Here is a 20,154-nt window from a genome sequence, read left to right on the forward strand (position 1 = left end):
TGACAGAAAGAACAGGCGACATTTAGAAGTCAGTGAGAACAGGACAGTTTTAAAAATGAAGTTTGATTGGAAATGTGAGAAACTAGAGATTGCTTTCAAAGCAGTATAGTAATAGTACTTTTAGAAAAAAGTTATTAGTGAAAAATATAAAAGTAAAGGCTTTAGATCGTTTAGCGAAGTGTTTCAGACTTTAAAAACCCCATGCTCCTTTAAATCTCAAGCACTTTAATTCTATTTGACATGTAAGGTAAATAGTCCAATCTAAAAAAAAAAAAAAAAAAAAAACAATGGCATAAAGCTCTGCTTTATTTTCACACCATCTCCTCCCTTGAGAATCCGTGTTTAACTGGTAGAATAAATAAATTTGTGTAAACTTCTCCCAAGTTTATAGTTTCATTTAAGTTTTCACAAGTCATTTTAAAACATCTTAGGAAAATGTAGGTAAAAGTATTGAAAATAGTCAGTTGATTTTAATGAGGCAGATGCCTGTAGTAAAAATATGAATATGTGCCTAAAATACAAATTAATTGGGAAAAAATAGTTACATTAAATTGACAGCTTGTTGCCATTTCCTCATGTCATAATATTTATGAAAGTAAGCTCACGGTGGGACAAATTTCTGCCTTCCTAAGTTTTCCATTAAAATGCGGTTTTATTCTGAAAACCCATAATTCTATACTTGCTCCATTGCACATTGCTAGCTTAATATATTTTTAGGAGAAAAAAAAAAGAGCGTCTTTTTGGATACGTGGCATTGTTCACAGGTCTTTGATTTCCTAGTAGACTGTCACTAATGACAGTTTATCGATAAGGCAATATTAGGACTTTTGATTCATAATAAGTCCTTAAAATAATTTCCTTGTAATCCCTTAAAAAGAATCCCAAAAGCATTTCAGTGTTTGAATTCTAACAAAAACTCATGTGTAAAAAGGGGATTTTATGTAAAATATTTTAAGAGAATGTTTAGCATTAAAAGGGTATGAAGTTTCAGTTAATGAAAGATGAATGAGTTCTGGAGATCAGCTGTGCAGCAGTGATGATAAATACTGTACCGTATTGTATGCTTGAAATTTGCTGAGAGTATAGATGTTAGGTTAAATTTTGACACACACACGGTGGTAAATAACTATGTAGAGGTGATTGAGAAGTGATTTAGCTTGATTGTGGTGATCTTTTCACAATGTATACATATATCAGAACATCAAGTTTTTGTAAGTCAGAGATAATAACGTTAAAAAAAAATACAACATGAACTAATCTGGTTGCTCTGATAATGTCAGAACATATTTGAGAGATTTTTTTCTGCCAAAATTAAGTAGAGCGAACATTTTTTCCTTTTTTCAAATTGTGAGAGATTTCCAATGTACCGAAAAGAACAGAGACTAAGTAAGGAACACTCACCTAAGTCATCCTCTAGCTTCAACAAATTTTAACAATTATACACGTGAGGCTTTTTTTTTTTCCTGAGGCTTTTTCTTTTAAGAAAACACGTGTGGTAGAAGTCCCTTGTGTACTCCTTTCTTATCCCGTTTTCTTAACTATAGATCCCCATAGATCTCCACCACTGTGATAAATTTAGCATTTATATTTTCTATGCATGTTTTTGCACTGTTACTACATAGGCATTTATTCTTGGCTTAGAAATAGTGTTATTTTGCATATTTTCAAAGTCTGTATAAATTGCGCCACTTATAAAAGTTTCATTTATGTAAATTATAATTTTCCACTGTACTTTTGAGAATAGTTTTTGAGATGATGTTATATTGATTTATGTACCTTTAGTTCATTTTTTTAAAAAAAATTCTTTTTAACATTCATTTTTGAGAGACAAAGAGGCAGAGCATGAGGGGGGAAGGTGCAGAGAGAGAGGGACACACAGAATCCGCAACAGGCTCTGAGCTGCCAGCACAGAGCCCAACTCTGGGTTCCAACTCAAGAACAATGAGATCATGACCTGAGGCCAAAGTCAGATGCTTAATGACTGAGTCACCCAGGTGCCCCAAGTTCATTATTTTTTAAATTTTACTTTTACTTTTACTTTTTATTTAGACTGCTATGTAGTATACCTTTGTGTAAATAGATGCTTTATCTAGTCTTTGATAAATAACTTTGGGTGTTTCTAATTTGTTGTCATTACAGTGCCGTACTGAACATTGTGTGTGTGTATGTGTGTTATGCACATATACTAGAGTTTTTAAAGGTGGTTTTCAAAGTGTGTTCTGGGACCCCTTGAAGAATCATTCCCCTCCCAATTCTAGACCTTTTCAGGTAGTCTGTGGGGTGAAAACTATAATTACCCCCCCTCTCATTCTGTCGTAAGTGTATAGTAGAGTTTTTCAAAGGGTACATGATGTGTGATATTATAAAACATCTGAAAGTAGAAGCTGATATGAGAACCTAATTGTCCTCTGTTAGATTTGCAAAATTGTAAAACAGAGTCATTCTTTTTACTGAATTTTGTTTTGTTTTGGAAAATAGTTATTTTCCATAAAAATACGTTATTTATAATAACGTAATTGTTTTGTTGTTGGTAGTTTTAAATATTTTTTAAATTTATCAATTTTAATTTCTAATACAACAATTATCAGTGGATATAACCTATTAAAGCAAATAATTTTTAAGAGTGGAAAGAGGTTTTGAGACCAAAAGGTTTGAGGACTGCTGCTGTAGGTAAATACTTACGTGTGGAAAGGCTGGTTGTACGGGATGCACAGCTTTAACCACACCTCAGACTGTTGTGTTTACACCACTTTATTTTTCAGTAGAGGGGAAGAGTTCCTGGTCCTCCACATTCAAGGTAACATATGTTATCAGATTTGAACAAGCTTTGCCAGCAGGATGGATGTTAAAATCTCATTGTGAATTAAATTTGCTTTTTCCTGATTACTAGTAACACTGGGCATCTTTTTATTATGTTCATGGACCATGTTTGTAGTTTCTCTTCTGTGGAAAATTTTTTTATTCTGTGCCATTTTTCTCATCCTGCTAATTGTATTTTTCTTCCTGATTTATAGGAAGATTTCTTTCCTTCTTCCTTCTTTTCCTTCCATTCTTCCTCTTCCTCTTCTCCCTCCTCCTCCTCCCCGTCCTCATCCTCCTCTTTCTCCTCGTTCTGGTTACTAATCCTTTGTTGGGTAACATGCATTAGAAAAATCTCACAGTCTTGAGCCTGTCTTTTCATGTTGTTTATGGTAATTTTGGTTGAGCACTTTCTTGATTTTAAGCTTCTTAATTCCTAAATTTTAAGTTGAGTTTCATACCTAAGGATTTAATACAGTGATAATTTATTTCTCTGTATGGCTTGAGATGGGAATTACATTGCATTTTTTAAAATACACATCATAGGGGCACCTAGCTGGCTTGGTCAGAGCAACATGTGGCTCTTAATCTTGGGGTTGTGAGTTCAAGCCCCATATTGGGTGTAGACATTACCTAAAAATAAAATAAAATAAAATAATATGCATCATTTATTGACTTTTTTCCCCACTGATTTTTGAATATCAATTTTCTATATATGTGTGAATGGGGCTCCTGGGTGGCTCAGTAGGTTAAGCATCTGACTTCGGCTTAGGTCATGATCTCATGGGTCGTGAATTCAAGTTCCACATCAGGTGAATTCGAGCTCCACTTTGGGTGAGCTTGAGCCCCGCATAGTGTGAGCACAAGCCCCACATCTGGTGAACACCCTTGCTTTGGGTAAGCATGAGCCCTGCTTCGGGAGAGTCTCCCTCTTCCTCCCCCTTCCCCTTGTGGGATTCTCTCTCTCTCTCTCTCTCTCTCTCTCTCTCTCTCTCTGCCCCTCACTCACTTGCACCCTCTCTCTCTCTTAAAAAAATAATAAATAAAAGAAACATATAAACGTGAATGTACGTAACATCTTTATTCTTTTCTGATGGTTTTTCTATTTGTTCATCAATATCTCTGAGTTAATATGACTTTCCATGGTCTTGATGTATGGTAAGTAACTCCCACCTTATCTTTCTTCAGAATTCTTTATTCATAGGTTTTTATTATTACATATATCTTTTAGGAGAAGCTTTTTAAATTTTGTGAAAAACTTCATTGGGGAGTTTTATTGGAATTGTACTTGATTTATAAAAAATTTTGGAGAGAAAAGACATTTTAATGATATTGAGTCTTACTCTACACGAACATGATACATCTCCATTTATTCAGTTTTCTCCAAAAAGGATTTTCCTATCTCTTCTTAGTTTTATTTCTAAGTAACTTATCACTTTTGTTCTTATAACTAGGAATTTCTGTCTAGTACATATTCTGTCATTACTGAAAATATATAAAAGGAACTGTAAAACTCAATAATGAGAAGCCCCTAATCAAACCGAGTTAAAAGACTTGGCCAGTTTAATAAAGAAGACATCGGGATGGCCAATAAGCACATAGGATGGTGCTTGGGATTTTTAATTATTAAGGATATGAAAGTTAAAACCACAACACAACGCTGGGGCGCCTGCGTGGCTAGGCATCCAACTCTTGGTTTCAGCTCAGGTCATGATCTTGCAGTTTGTGGGTTTGAGCTCCATGTTGGCTCTGTCCTGGCTGCACGGAGCCTGCTTGAGTAAAGATGTGGAGTAACTAGAAGAACTCTCTTATATTGCCTGTGAGAATGTAAAATGGTACACCTAGGAAAAATGTGGGTTTTTATAAAGTTAAACATTTCCCACCTATAACCCAGCAATCCACACTAGGCATTTACTCAAGAGAAATAAACACATATGTTCACGAAAAGGATTGTATGTAAATATTTATAGACACTATTCAGAATAACCCAAACTGGAAACAACCCAAATGCCCATCAACAAGAGAATGGGTAAACAAATTATGATGTATTTATACAGTGGAATACCATCAGCAATAAAAAAAGAACAAACTATTGACCCTTTCAACAGCTAGAATGACTCTCAGGTTTTTGGGTTTTTTTGTTTTGTTGTGTGTGTTTTTGTTTTTTTGTTTTTGTTTTGTTTTGTTTTTAGAGAGACTGTGTGTGCAAGCAGGGGAGAGGGAGAGAGAGAATCTCAAGCAGGCTCCACCCATGCTTCGCGTGAGCCTACCACAGGGCTCCATCTCACAACAGAGAGATCATGACCTGAGCCCAAATCAAGAGTCAGCCACTAGGGGCGCCTGGGTGGCTCAGTCAGTTAAGTGTCTGACTTCGGCTTGGGTCATGATCTCACAGTTTGTGAGTTCGAGCCCCGTGTCAGGCTCTGTGCTGACAGCTCAGAGCCTGGAGCCTGTTTTGGATTCTGTGTATCCCTCTCTCTCTGCTCCTCCCCCGCTCATGCTCTGTCTCTCTCTCTCTCTCCTTCAATAATAAATACAAAACATTAAAAAAATTAAAAAAAAAAAAGTCAGCCGCTTAACTGACTGAGCCACCCAGGCGCCCCCTGAACCTCACGTTTATATGAAACAGATGAAATTCAAAGCCAGGCAAAGCTAAACCGTGGTGATAGAAATTCTAATAGTAGCTCCCTATGGGGTAATGAGGATTGACTGTGTAAAGGGGCTCATGGTGCCTGGAAATGTTTATCTTTTTTTTTTTTTTTTTAAGATTTTATTTTTAAGTACTCTCTACACCCAGTGTGTGGCTCAAACTTACAGTTCCGAGTTAAAGAATTGCACATTATCGACTGAACCAGCTAGGCGAAATGTTTGTATCTTGATTGGAGTGTTGGGTACATACATGTATACATTTGTCAAAATTCATCAAATTGTGCATTTCACCGTATGTCAGTTTCATCTTGATTTTTTTTTTAATTGGAAACATGGATGCTCTTGAAGTCGTTTTCCACATTTTAATTAAAAAGTGCCAGTGTTTTCTACACTGATTATCTTGTGAATTTTTTCATTATTTCTGTCGGACACTAACATCTGGGTTATGTTTTCATAATTATGAGGCATAAATGGGATTGCCTTTTGCTCCTTGTACAAAAAGCCAAAGGTTAGTTAAGCTCTATTGTTTTTAAGTCTATTTTGTATTTTCAGCCAATCCTGTATTTTAACTTACAGGTTTCACAATTTTTTTTTCAGTTTATTTTTGTATTTTTGAGAAACAGAGAGCAGAGGAGGGGCAGAGAAAGAGGAAGACTAGAGAATCCCAAGCAGGCTCAGCACTGTCAGCACAGAGCCCAATGTGGGGCTCAAACTCATGAACTGTGAGATGATATCCTGAGCCAAAATGAAGAGTCAGACACCTAACCAACTAAGCCACCCAGGCGCCCCCAGGTTTTACACGTTTAATACTTACATGAATATCACTTAAATTTGTCCATATAATGGTTTGGTGTCAGGAAGCCCACCTGTTATGTTAACTTCCATTGTCACTATTCATTTGGTATTTATTGAACCTAATTTATTTCCAACGGTGTTTTAGACATTGGGGATACAGTAGTGAAGCAGACACACAAGGAAGGACCCTCTGCTCACAGAGCTTGCAGACTACTGGGGGAGGAAGCTGACAATAAACACAATACACTCGATGCCTTGAGATAGCACTTTTAGCGCTGGGAGGAGCTCTAGAAAGGAACTGGAGGGGCCGCTTTCCACTGGGTGTTCACCGAGAGGCTTCGGTGGTGACCTCCCAGCCAAATACAGGAATAGCAGGGCCATGTTCACTCTGTGAAGTCATGGGGGAGGGTTTGAATGTAGCTTTTTGTACCTTTATTATTAGACAGCCTTGATCATAATCCCTGATCATTTTCTTGGTTGGTCTTCGTTGTATTTTTCTTAATTACCCCTTTCTGAGTCTGGTTTGTGTGTGTGTGTGTGTGTGTGTGTGTGTGTGTGACTTTATGGTTGTGTGACACTTTGAACTCTTGTAGCTTTGGGTTTTTCCTGGTAACTAGTCTGGATTGTTCACTTTTTTAAAATTTTTTTTTAAAAGTTTATTTATTTTTAGAGAGCAAGAGAGAGAAAGAGCATGCATGAGCGAGGGAGGAGCAGAGAGAGAGAGAGGGAGAGAGAGAATCCCAAGCAGGCTCTGCACTCTCAGTGAAGAGCCCAACACAAGGCTCAAACTCATGAACTGTGAGATCATGACCTGAGCTGAAACCAAGAGCTGGGTGCTTAACCGACTAAGCTACCCTGGTGCCCCTAGATTGTTCACTCTTACCAACAGACCATTAGTCTCCACAAAGATCCCCTTTGCATGTATTTAATCAAGTACGTTTAGAAGAGACAGTTTCAGTACACACAGAAGTGGAGATTAAATTTATGTAGTTTTGACAATGGCCTTTCCCTATATCTTCTCTTCTGAGCCCACATTTTAGAATCCTAAAGGTGTTTGGGAACCTTTCTCTCGGCATTGTCAGTGCCTCAGTTCTGTGTGTAAATTTATGAGCTTAGCAGCCTTAGGACTCTCCTAAGGTTATTTTCTGCTCCTAAGAGGACATTTTGGGTAAAGTTGTCATGAATTAAAAAGTTGAGAATCAAGTTCATTCATAAGCAAAAGTAAGTAGGAGTGGTTTCTTTTCCTGGTGTAATAGTTATAGTTTATCATCTTGGTGTTTAAAAATATCAGTTATATTTTGAGGAGTTTGGTGTATGAATAGAAAGAACAAAAATGTACATCTTTTTAGTGGTCCTTCAAGCTGGCACTTTCTAAAAGCTCAAGTGTCTGTCTTTCATCCTCCTCTGCCCTGCCTCCAGCCAAGCTCCATATGTCCAGGTGAGTTGGACACCTGATCTCACGTTGTGTAATCAGAAAGGAAGAAGAAAATTGGTTCCCCAAATGCCTGCCCCTCCAACAGTTCCCATCATGTCTGATCACAAGTCCTTGGAGGGCACATGTCTCATAATCTGTGTCTCCTGGAGACCAAGACCGGGAAGCTTTGGAGAGTACCCTCCAAGTGTACCCAGGAGCCCCTCTAAAGGCCTAATCCCAGTGGGTTCATGGGCACCGGTGTGCTTGGAAACCAACTCAGAGGCTCACAGGACAGCAGCAAGTAAGAGTATCTCTGAGGATTTGCAAATGTGACCGGGGGCTCATCTCATCATCCTTTGACAAAATACAGAAAATAAGTGGTCCTTCTCAGTGTCAGGAATTAAACATGTGTAAGAAAGTTTGAAATTGTGTCTGTTAGGTTAATTCGCAGAATATTCAGGTTTTGTTGTTTATTTGCTTTTTTGCCGTCAGTCTTTCTTAAAAAAGTTAATTCTTGCTCGGTTCAAGGGTAAGGCTGACTTCACTTTTAATTTTTGAAACACAAGCATAAGATAAATTAATTCATTTTGAGCTAAGTGTTTACTGTGTCAAAAATAATTAGCTAACATGGTCTCAATTTACATAATTTCCAGAATCTTTTATTTAGACAGTCAACAGATTCAGAAAGTGTGTATTGCTAGAAAAGGCAGCTAATAGGAGAATAGGGATGCTAATTATTTGGTTGATTCCGAGACTACTGTGTACATCTCATTTCAGGGTATATGAACACTTTTCTGCAAAAGCTCCATTTTGCTAATGTGGCTCCAATATAGACAGTGTGATTTTGTGTGTGTGTGTGTGTGTGTGTGTGTGTGTGTGTGTGTGTGTGTGTATTTAATGACCATAGACACAACTCAGGGCTCTTTCTTCTTCTTCTTCTTCTTCTTCTTTTTTTAATGTTTATTTTCGTGTGAGAGAGAGAGAACATGCTGGTGCCCGAGATGGGGAGGGGCAGAGAGAAAGGGAGACACAGAATCCGAAGCAGGCTCCAGGCTCTGTGCTGTCATCACAGAGCCCGACATGGGGCTTGAACCCACAAACTGTGAAATCATGACCTGAGCCAAAGTCGGATGTTTAACCTACTGAGCCACCCAGGTGCCCCAACAATAAATTATTTAAATTGCTACAATGTGTTCCATTACATTGTTTGAACCCATCACCATTAGTGAACCACCCAGGCGCCCCAGAGGTCTTATTTCTTTAACTTGGCGCCTCCTTCACAGTCGTATGCTCAGAGATGTAAACTATGCACTTCTGTCAATCTGGCTTTCTTTTTTTGAAGACCAAACTCATTGGATCATACTTAAAAACTTAAAGAATTTAAGTTTAAAAATCTTCTGTGGAATTTACCTGAATTTTTTGGTTGGGTAGCTGCTTGGCATGGTGTAAATCCATCAGTCATTTTATTTGAAAATACGACTGGACTTGGTCAAGCTCTTCAGGGACAGGGACTTTTGTACGTCCAGTGCCCTGCATCCACATTCCGTAAAGCAGTAAAATGAGTGGGACAAGGAGACTTGTTCTGTTTACTTCACAGAGTTTATTGATTCCTGCCCTGTGGGTGTTTACTTAGCGCCTTTTGTCTCAAAGCTTTGGCTTTGACCAAGGGCCTTGAAGAGGTGAGGAGATAAGCAGCTGCTGCTGGCACCAGTTGAGCTTGAGTCACAGGTGTGGGAAGCTGTTTTCACTGCCAGGAATAGAGAGACTCATTCAGGTTACCTCAAATAATAGAGCAATTTTCTTGTAAGGACACTCTGAGATTAAAGAAGGCTCGAATCGGTTATACTTCTGGTTCTCCTGAGAGCAGAGGAATTAAGACTAATCCAGTGGAATATAGTCTGGGAATGGAGGAGGTCACTGGTTAGACAAGCTTGTAGATACAGGAACATAGGACTCTTCAGTATTCCACTGGAATGGCAGTTGGGAGAAAGTCAAACCTATATGAATATTGCCATATTTTTCCTTGAGCATTCACTAAGATCGTAGAGAATATCCCTTAGAAGTGTTAGGAGTTGGTGATACGTGGGTAGCTCAGTTGGTTGAGTGTCTGACTCTTGATTTTGGCTCAGGTCATGATCCTGCAGTCATGGGATCGAGCCCTGTGTCAGACTGTGTGCTGAGCCTGTTTGGGATTCTCTCTCTATGGGATTCTCCCCCATTCACATGCACTTGCTCTCTCTCAAAAAAAAAAAAAAAAAAAAAATGCTAGGAGTTTTGTAAATCATATTTGCTTGCTTTTTCAGACAGATGATACATTTCCTATTTTTTTCCTTTTGTATTCTTCTAGTCTGCAGTATTGTGTGTGTGTGTGTGTGTGTGTGTGTAAATAAATGCACACAGAGCATCCACAGAATAGGAAAATCTGAAGATGGAAACCAGGAGTCTGGGAAAACTTAATTTGACTTGTCATATTTGAAAACATCATCTGTTAACCTTTTCTTTTGTGAGTTTATACTGCTGTCTACTTACTATGTTTTGGAAAATGGTAATATTAAAATTGGTCATAGTAACTCACAGTAAATAAACATCAGTTTCTTATATTTGAATAGGATTTTGGAATTTACAGGCATTTTCAAAGGTGTTTTCTTTAAGTTCTTTAGTTTGTTTTAGTTTTTTTAATTCTTTTCTGAAGTTCTTAAAAAAATTTTTTTTTAGTGTTTATTCATTTTTGAGAGACAGAGACAGAGTGCGAGTGGGAAAGGGGCAGACAGAGAGGGAGACACAGAATTCAAAGCAGGCTCCAGGCTCTGAGCTGTCAGCACAGTGCCCAATACGGGGCTCGAACCCACAAACCATGAGATCATGGCCTGAACCAAAGTCGGTGCTTATCCGACTGAGCCACCCAGGCACCCCTCTGAAGTTCTTTTAAAATTCTTTCTTAAAACCCCCTGTGAAAGGAAGCAGGCAGGTCTTATTTTTCATATTTTAGAAGTTGAGAATTGAAGTCAAAGTTACACTATCCATCCCAGGTGTCACAGAAGGTGTTGGGGTGTGGCCCCAGTCAGGGCAGGCCTCCTGACATCCAGTTGGTTACCCTGCCCTTGTGTGGCAGCCCTCGTTGACAGAGTTAACCGGATATTGGCAGTGCCCTTCCTCACCTCCCTCCTACTCCCCTTCTCTGTACCTAGTTCCTGAGAGAGAACGCAGGCACACTGGGCCCAGATGTACATTGCTTTCTTCACAGCAAGACTCCCATCCTGAATCACAACCTTCTTCCTCATTTTGGTAGCTACACTAAAAAATCTAGAGAGATTGTGGAGATTACTATTAGTTTTTTTTTCTTAATGTTTATTTTTGAGAGAGCACACATGAGTCGGGAAGGGGCAGAGAAAGAGGGGGACAGAGGATCCAGAGTCTGATGTGGAGCTTGAACTCACAAACCACAAGATCATGACTTGAGCTCCTGAAGTTGGATGCTGAACCCACGGAGCTACCCAGGCGCCCTGAGGTTGCGATCAGTTTGCCAAAACTGTGCAAGAAACACTTGTGCTTCGTCCCTGCAAACGGGTATGGAAGGATATGGATATAAGGGATTGAGTTCTTGGTAATTGTTGTCAGAACCCAGTGTTTACCTTGACTACTACATATCACTTGCCTGGTGCTCTCATCTCCTTAATTGCCCCGATACCATGTCCCATTCACTATTGGGAGGTAGAGATGATAGTCATATAACTTGTCTACTCACAATTTAAAAATTGATACAATTTCTAGCAAAAATATAAAGGAGAAATAAAGGAAAGTAATCCATAGTAAGTAAAATGTATACCAGCAGGTGTGGACTTCAGTATGTACGTGGTCATTTAGTACTGGTGACTCAGATACCTGAAGTGGCATTGCTGCAATGACATGATTTTTTTTTTAAATGTTTATTTCTTTATCTTGGGAGAGAGAGTGTGTGTGAACAGGGGAAAGGGAGAGAGAGAGAGAGAGCAAGAGAGAGAGAGAGAGAGAGAGAGAGAATCCCAAGCAGGCTCCATGCAGTCCGTGTAGAGCCCGATGCAGGGCTGAATCTCACAAATCGTGAGTTCATGACCTGAGCCAAAATCAAGAGTCTCATGATGCTTAACAGACTGAGCCACCCAGGCATCCCAATGACATGATTTTTTGAAATGATGAATGTCTATTAGTAAAATTCCAAAAAAAAAAAAAAACAAAATGCAAAAAAATCCTACAAAATCTTTTTGATTTATGGGGTAGTTGTGGCAAATGTAATGTATATTAAAACTGTGTAAAATAATGGTGTTTATATATAAACATTGGAATGATCGAGGTTCTGATGGTTATAAGTTGACTTTTTTTGCCAATCTGAATGTCCAGTGGGATACTTGAAAGCAGTGCAGGACAGAATGGTGAGATTCAGGACAGTTGTTGGTTGTGCATTGTCCACCAGATGCCAAGGACGTCCTCTGAATTACTTTGACAATTGGAAAAAAATGCCTCCACAAAATTAGAATACACTTTCTAGATGGTGATGGCACTTGCATTGCAAATCTCTGCCTTAAACACTTCAGAAAGATGTAGAAACCTAAGGGATCCCAAGAGAACAAAGACTTCCCAACATTTCAGATCAGAAACTACTAGTGCTGTGATTTCATTGTCTCAAGAGCCTGGAGAGAGCAAGAGGGGAATGTCTACTCTATTTTTGCTGCAAGGCTGAGATAGGTTTTTTTGCCTTCCTCATGTCTTTGTTTGCCTGCACTATCTCTTCTCAGCATTCCTGGGGTGGAAATGTTTTGCACTCTCTCTGTTCTCTGTCCTTGGAGTTTGCCGGGGAGGCTTTCGAAATCTAGACTAGGTTCTGAAGGTGATGTGAAAAAGGGGTTTGAAAGTGTCTAAGAAAACTTCTTCCTTTATGTGGTAAATATACATAACATTCAGTTTACCCGATGAAAGGTTTTTTAATAGAAGTAATTTGTCACTTTGCAAATATATGGTTAAATTATTGTGGTATATACGTAATGGTAACTATCTCCCTTGGTCAGCTGGAAAGATAGAATTTTCTGTTAACTGTAGTATTTTAATCATAGGGCTTGTGAATTGTTTCACAGAATTAATCCTGGGGCACCTGGGTGGCTCAGTCAGTTAAGCGCCCGACTTCTGCTCAGGTTATGATCTCATGGTTTGTGGGTTCAAGACCTGTGTCGGGCTCTGTGCTGACAGCTCAGAGCCTGGAGCCTGTTTCCAATTCTGTATCTCCCTGTCTCTCTGTCTGTCCCTCCCCTGCTCATGCTCGGTCTCTCCCTCTCAAAAATAAATAAACATTTAAAAAATTTAAACTTTGAAAAAAAAATTAATCCCTGGTAACAGTGGGAATCCACATGGAAGGAAATATTTACCTATTATTGTGTGATTTCAGGAGTTAGCAATTTTGCTTTCTCTTTTCTCTGAGGCAGCATTTTGGTGCTAGATGTGCCTCGGTTCACATTCTTCAGCTCTGCCACAGAGTGGCTTTGTGATCTAAAGCAAATGAATATCTCTGAGCTTTACTGTAAAAATGTCCTCATCAGTAATATGGCCACGCTGATATTTAATACAGTTGTTGCAAAGGTTCCTGTAAAACATTTGACACAGTTTTGTTCTAGTACAAGTTCCTACGTATCCACATTTTTCATGGAGTATAACCACGGTGCAGATAAAATTTTTGTCTTTTTAACGAATTTTTTTTGAGTTTATTTATTTATTTTGAGAGAGAGCACGAGTGAGTGGGGGAGGGGCAGAGAGAGAGAGAATGAGTGCTGCAGCCCAGAGAGATCATGACCTGAGCTGAAACCAAGAGTTGGAATCTTAACTGACTGAGCCCCTCTGGGTACCCCTTTCTTTGTCTTCTTTTTTAACCTGACCTATTTCCATAGTGTAAACAATTTTTATAATTACTGTTTTGAAGTATTAAAAAGTATTATAGCATATAATGACATTTTGCCACGAAATATACTGTGGACACGATGTCCTTTCTGTGTATAATATGAACCTTAACCTTACCTGCTTATCTCAAGAAATAAAGCTCTTGAAAACCTCACTTCTTGCCATAACTGTTAGCAAAAGCAGGAGGAAACAACAGGCCTGAGTTGAGTCTGGGCAATGGGCCCATCGTAGGCTTCCCAGGTGAGAGATGCACGTCCACAGACCACCCTTTAGTATGCCGTTTTGGAGGCCTTGACCTCCGGGCTGCACAGAAATGATCAGAACTATAAATATTAAATCTGAGAATACCAAAGATATACTGTGCTTCACTTCATAATGATTTCAGTGTAAATGAGCATTTTTCATTTTGTCTTCTCTTTTTTTTTCATTGTGAAAGTGATGCTGCTACATAGAAGTCTCCTGTCGACCAAGAAAGAATCCACTGAAGGTTTAAGCAGACAGACATTTATTTGGGCTAATTAGAATTGCAATTCAGGAAGCACAGATTCAGGGAGAAACCCGAATCCTAGGTTGTTGCTGGATCCAAGGAGGTCAAAGGACAGGGTCGAGTTATCAGTCAGAGGGCCAAGGGTATAGTTCTCGTTCAGGTCCTCTGTGCAGCACAGGGATTGAAACTAAATTACCTGGGATTGGTTGGGTTAATATGCAGATAAGGGGTTGAGCTTGTTCAACTGCATTGGCTCCTTTTGAAGTGCAGAGTGAGGTGAATTCTGGTGTCCCCATGAGGAGGAAGTTCACGCCCAGCTGAGGGCTTGCAGCTGGCTGAAAGGGTTTTTTTCCTTAAAGGTCATGGTTTTTCTGATGAGGTCGTGCATAGATTCCTCCTCCTCTGTGGCCCCCCAGCTCTGTTTTAAAAAGAGACTCTGTTAGCTAGGCTTGTTTCCTGTATTTTGAAATCTCCTTTTATAAGACATATTGATTTTTCTTTCCCTAGTAGTATTTCTGTTAGATAAATCTCTAAAAGTGGAGACACACAAACCCTGCATGGTCCTTGATGTGATTGCCAAGTTGTTTCCAAAGATATTATGTAGATTTACATAGAGATCCCTAGTCAAGTAGTTTCAGCCATCCAAAACTTGGGATTTTTTAAAATTTAAAGTGTTTTGTGGGAGACTAATTTAACAGGTGAAATTTTAATTTTAATTTCTTGGCTACTAGTGAATTTAAACATTTAATTTTCATGTATTTGTGACACTTCCTTTTGCATTATTTATTCTTATTTTTCCTCTATTAACTTATGTAATAATATGTATAATAATATGTAATCATATTGTTTTGTTTTTTTCTTTTAGCTCCGGTAATAAACCGATTCACAAGGCGCGCCTCAGGTAAGCCAGCCTGTATTGTGATTTTACTTATTAATGGTGACATTTCTTAACTAATAATAGCGGTATTGGACAAGAAGATATGGTGAGAATAATTACTGTGGACTAATGATTTATTTGTCGGTCATTTTCCCTGAAAACAACCATGTGATGTAATCAAGAACTAGGAAATAATTGGAAATGGCCTCTCAGTGTTTAAACTTACAATCAGACGGTGCATTGGAGCTAATGCACCTTTTTTTTTTTTTTTTAAAGGAAATCCCAGTTTCTTTATTATTGAAAACCATCAACTGGTTGTTGGAAGTAGGAGACTAAGTGAAACCTCATACCTGCCCAAGGGCTTTCTCCTGAGCCCCACCATACAAAGGAACGTCTCAAACCTATGCCCTTTCCTCCCAAACTCCAAAAATTAGGGGGATTATTCAAAACTATCTCCAATGAGTAAACTCAGTGGTTAAAGGTTTCTTCTGGGGACCAGTGACAAAGTTAGCCTTATTAATGAAGGCCACAGACCAAGCCAGAAATGCCTAAAGAAGTAAGGGTCCTTGAGGGAAAAATCCTAGTACAGACTCCATACCTAGGCATTTTCTGTTAGGTTTAATATAATCTAGGCAGACTGTGCAGGTCCACTAAGAGGAAGGATGAAAACACTGCCCGGTGGAGACATGTGAGTGGTGGACAGCAGCTGATACTCTGACCCAAGCTTGGAAGGCAAGCATTTCCTCCTCCATCATCAGAGATCTCTCCCTTCTTCCAGTGAAAGTTGGCCACAGCAGTGGAGGCCTTCCCAGAGGGTTCCTGTCAATTCCCTGAAAGCCTCCTTAAAATCAGAAGCAGCACCCTTGCCTACCTGAGGCAGAGCCAAAGGGAAAACATAAATAAAAGGCCCAGGCCTCAGGCAGGGCCTGTGGTTAAGGAAGGGGCAGGACCTCCAAGGTGAGGAAGCACTGACAAGGCAGGGATTCTATTTGTCCTTCTTGCTTTCCCGTCTGGCGCTTCTGTGGTGGTTGGGGCCACAGGCTGCTCCTCAGGGATGTGATCTCCAGCCTTTGATAGCTTCTTGGCCCTTTGATACAGCTCATTCAAATTGAATTCTTGGATCACATTCTCCTCAGAAGGTGCAAGAGACAGCTCATCCTTTTTTGTCAATCTGTGGCTGCCGCATGACCTCCTTGCCACCTTGGAACAGGATCAGAGTAGGGAGCTGCCTGGCGAGGGGCGACATGCTCACTTTGTACCGTGTACTAACATCAGTGTGGCGTCCAACGTCCACCTTCCCCAAATTTAGCCCTGTACAGTTGTACTTGAGGGAGAGGTAAGCATAGATAGGAGCAAACGACTGGCAGTCATTAGACCAATTGGCAAAGAACGCCACAATCTAGGTGACCCTCCTTTTCCACTCCAGCTCTTCATCAATGGTTTTGTCATTGAAGTACTTGATATACTCAGGGCCCATATCCGGCTGTGGGGGGGGGGGCCTTGTATGTCATCAGGAACACTATGCGAAGTGTGATGTAAAGCAGGCCCATACGAAAATCCAGAAGGAAGAAAAGAATTGCATTGGCCACTTTACTAAACATGAAGTTGTTGCCTGTATGTTGCTCCACAGCGATAGATCTGTGGTTCTTCATCATCCTGGTGGCACTGAGGAACATCAGGATCTCTCCTTCTTTCCAGTCAGAGTCACACAGGTTGCCGTCTTCGCGTTGCGTGGGGAGACTCCCAATGCACCTTTTTAAATGGAGACCCTCACCCCAGTTTTATTCCTACTCTTGATCAGTTATTGTCTACATGGTTAGCTGATGTACCAGCCACAGTTCAGAGGCAGTGATTTAGAAGATGGGTAAAGGACACCCTAGAAACAGTGGTGGATGAGAGTTTTTAAGAAGGGACAGGATAACTGAAAATACGGGTGGGAGAACTTGTCGTCCTGAGGCCATTTGGAATGGGAGCTAATTGCTTTACATTTGTTAATGCCCCTGAGGCTCTTGCTGTCTTAGAGATATCATAGGAACCGAATGCCTAGTCACAGTGATAGACCTTCGCCACTCACGAGTGCTTGAATTAGATTCTTGGTACGGTGCACTACCTGCATTGGTAGGGAATACTGGACATAGTTGAGAACATTTCTGTCCAAAATGGTTTAAGTAAAGTGAGTTTGGGCATTGAAGTGGATCAACTATTTGGAAAAGTTACTTCCATGGAGTGCCTTCTTCTCTGAAGACAAATGACACTGCTAGGTTTGATTTGAGAAAATTACTCTTTCTTTTAAATATGACTAGAATTTTTTTGTTGTTGTTGAAAAACATAAGGTAGATGTTTCAGACACATCATTTTTGACATTTACATAACACAGATGAGTAATTTATTTCATAAAATCACCTCATTTCCATCTGTGCTGTATCATTAAAGGTGTTTTAAGGTTAAGTTTTATTTTTTATCTGCTGGCAATTACTGGTACAATTTATTCTTTTTTTTTTTTAATTTTTTTTTTAACGTTTATTTATTTTTGAGACAGAGAGAGACAGAGCATGAACGGGGGAGGGTCAGAGAGAGGGAGACACAGAATCTGGAACAGGCTCCAGGCTCTGAGCTGTCAGCACAGAGCCCGACGCGGGGCTCGAACTCACGGACCGCGAGATCATGACCTGAGCCGAAGTCGGCCGCCTAACCGACTGAGCCACCCAGGCGCCCCTGGTACAATTTATTCTTATTCTGTAGTGACCAAATCTGTGAGGAAAGAGGCAGGGATTAAGTAGATGTGCTGTGTGGGGATAGTATCTACTTCATCCTCCTGAGCTTTTTGTATGCTGAAGACATACTTATTTTAAATGTTGCAAACAAGGAGCGGATTGTAATCGCTTTTGTGGAATGAGGAATTCTGCTTTATGTCAGCAAGGCATCGGACGTTATCCCAGAGTAGAGCCATCAAATGTGAAGGTGCTCCAGTGCAGGGATGTTGTCTTTTATGAGCAGTGGTGGCAAAAGAGAGGAGCAATAAGATGGAATCTGTAGTGTGGTACCTTGTCTTCTTGTAAAATTCTTTCCACAGCCACATAGTTTAGGAGTTTTAGATTAAATTGTCTCCTTTTCTGTATCAAACTGTGTGATATGAGACATTTATATCTGGGCAAGTTGCATTAGTGTTTGTTGTACAGTATACTTACCATCAACTGATAAATCAGGGGCTCCAGCATGTAGGTAAATTTTGAAGCACCATTATTTTCGTATCTCTACCACCACTAAGTCTGTGTCCGGTATATCTTGGGAAGACTTGGTTGGAAATGTAGAGAAGGTGGAATGCCAGCAAAGAAACACTCATTAAAGTCAAACGTTGTGCTTATTCCTAGAATCACGGGCAATAGGAAATGTCAGGAAACAATCTGACTTAAAGAAAAACAAACAGGATGATGTCAAGCTTAAGGGTTGCACTATGTACAGCAATAAGCTTCAAAAGGAGTAAAAATTGTTACCCTAGTAATATAACATGCTGAAACTCATTATGAGAGTGAATCTTAACATGGAAGGAAAAGACGGCTTTTGGAGACCCCCTGTGCTAAGCATTTTATGTACATCTTCAGTCTTTCAGGCAAGGAAAATAAAATTATATTTACTACCTTAGATAAAAAGAGCAGTGCTATAAGAAGGAAAAAAAGGAATGGGACCTGTTAATCATCTACATGTCTGTAATTTATTTGACTTTCTAATTTTTTTATAGAAGTTTGTCTAAAACTATTCCAGGAAAGAAGAATATTCGAACAGTCTTAAGCCATCCCGAGGAGGAAATTCTGTAGTTCTCTTTGTTAATTTAGTGGCTCAAAGTAACTTAATTTAGTAGTAGAGATATATGTCAGTTTCTTTTAAAGTATCATTTCCTGAAAATAATAAATGTCTACTTAAAATGTAGAACTTCATACTTGGTCATTAACAATAATTGTTAGGATATCTTTTTCTGATGGAGTTTTATTTCAGAAATAAATTTTCTTTTCAGAAATAAACTATAAAACTTATGTAAGACCTTTAATTTCGAAAAAAAAATAAGTCAGGTAAAATCAACCAGAAGCTTATGCGATATGAGTTTTTTTCTTATTCACTATTTTTAAATAATAATTACAACAGTAACTCCTGTGTAACATAATATAACATGCTATGGGTATTGCTAGGTAATCAGTCGCTGTTGATTGAGTGAAAACAGAGAATATGTTACAATATATTTCTCAACTTGTGGCTGAATTCTCTAAATCTTTTAGGTTTTGGCTTTTGCTATTCATACTCCATCTTTCAAAAATGAATATTTCAACCTGAGTAATTGGAATAGAACATTTCTCCTTTTTGTGTCTTTTTCATTTATTATAGTTCATGAGGATGAGGCAATGCTTATGTTAAAAAAGTATTTAACAAATACATCATTTAGGATCATTTTGGAGAGCCTGGGTGGCTCAGTCAGTTGAGTGTCCAGCTTCAGCTCAGGTCATGATCTCGTGGTTCATGAGTATTGAGCTCTGTGTTGGGCTCTGTGCTGACAGCTCAGAGCCTGGAGCCTGCTTCAGATTCTGTGTCTCCCTCTCTCTTTGCTCCTCCCCCGCTCGTGCTCTGTCTCTCTCTATCTCTCAAAAATAAATAAACATTAAAAAAATTATTTAGGATCATTTTTGCACCTTAAACAACACTGTTTCTGCTCAACTCTCTTCATATGTTTTTAGTGCCTGCCTACAAACCTGTCAGTTTTTATTTCTATATGTAGAAGGAATCTGTATCACCTAGCAATTTTCTAACAGAATTCCTAGAGTCTTTAAGAGCATGTAGAGGTTTCACGGCTTCATAAGCTGGTTTTCCACTAGGTACAGGAATGAAAGTACAGTATGGGATGATTAGTGGAAACCCAGATGGGTGTTCGATTGGTTCAGTTCTGCAAAACATGACTGGAACTGTCAGGTGTCTTCCAAAATCCAAATGAAACATATCTTTGATATCTTCCTGACAAGCACCCCATAACCTTAATTTTATCATTTTTAAAAATTTTTATTTTTATTGAGATTCAGTCGACATATGATGTGTGTGTATTTAAGGTGTACAGTGTGTTGTGGCACATGGGTGGCTCAGTTGGTTGAGTGTCTGGCTCTTGATTTTGGCTCAGGTCATGATCTCAGGAATTGAGTCCACGTCAGGCTGTGCACTGACAGTGTGGAG

The 20,154-nt window shown here is 39.3% G+C and overlaps 1 protein-coding gene and 1 pseudogene across 1 annotated transcript in view; one reads left to right on the forward strand and one right to left on the reverse strand.

Annotated features, from left to right (window-relative positions):
- The window catches only part of PRKAR2B (protein kinase cAMP-dependent type II regulatory subunit beta), a 103,478-nt gene that overhangs the window by 11,835 nt on the left and 71,489 nt on the right, over nt 1-20,154 (forward strand). The window contains exon 2 of the mRNA XM_086696943.1: nt 14,932-14,967. Coding sequence (XP_086553069.1) covers nt 14,932-14,967 — 36 coding nt within the window. The remainder of the gene's footprint in view (nt 1-14,931; nt 14,968-20,154) is intronic.
- Nucleotides 15,859-16,699, reverse strand: LOC112866762 (thioredoxin-related transmembrane protein 2 pseudogene; annotated as a pseudogene).

This window comes from Puma concolor, chromosome A2 (genome assembly GCF_028749965.1).
Source record: "Puma concolor isolate L17-30 chromosome A2, mPumCon1.1.hap2, whole genome shotgun sequence".
Taxonomy (NCBI): domain Eukaryota; kingdom Metazoa; phylum Chordata; class Mammalia; order Carnivora; family Felidae; genus Puma; species Puma concolor.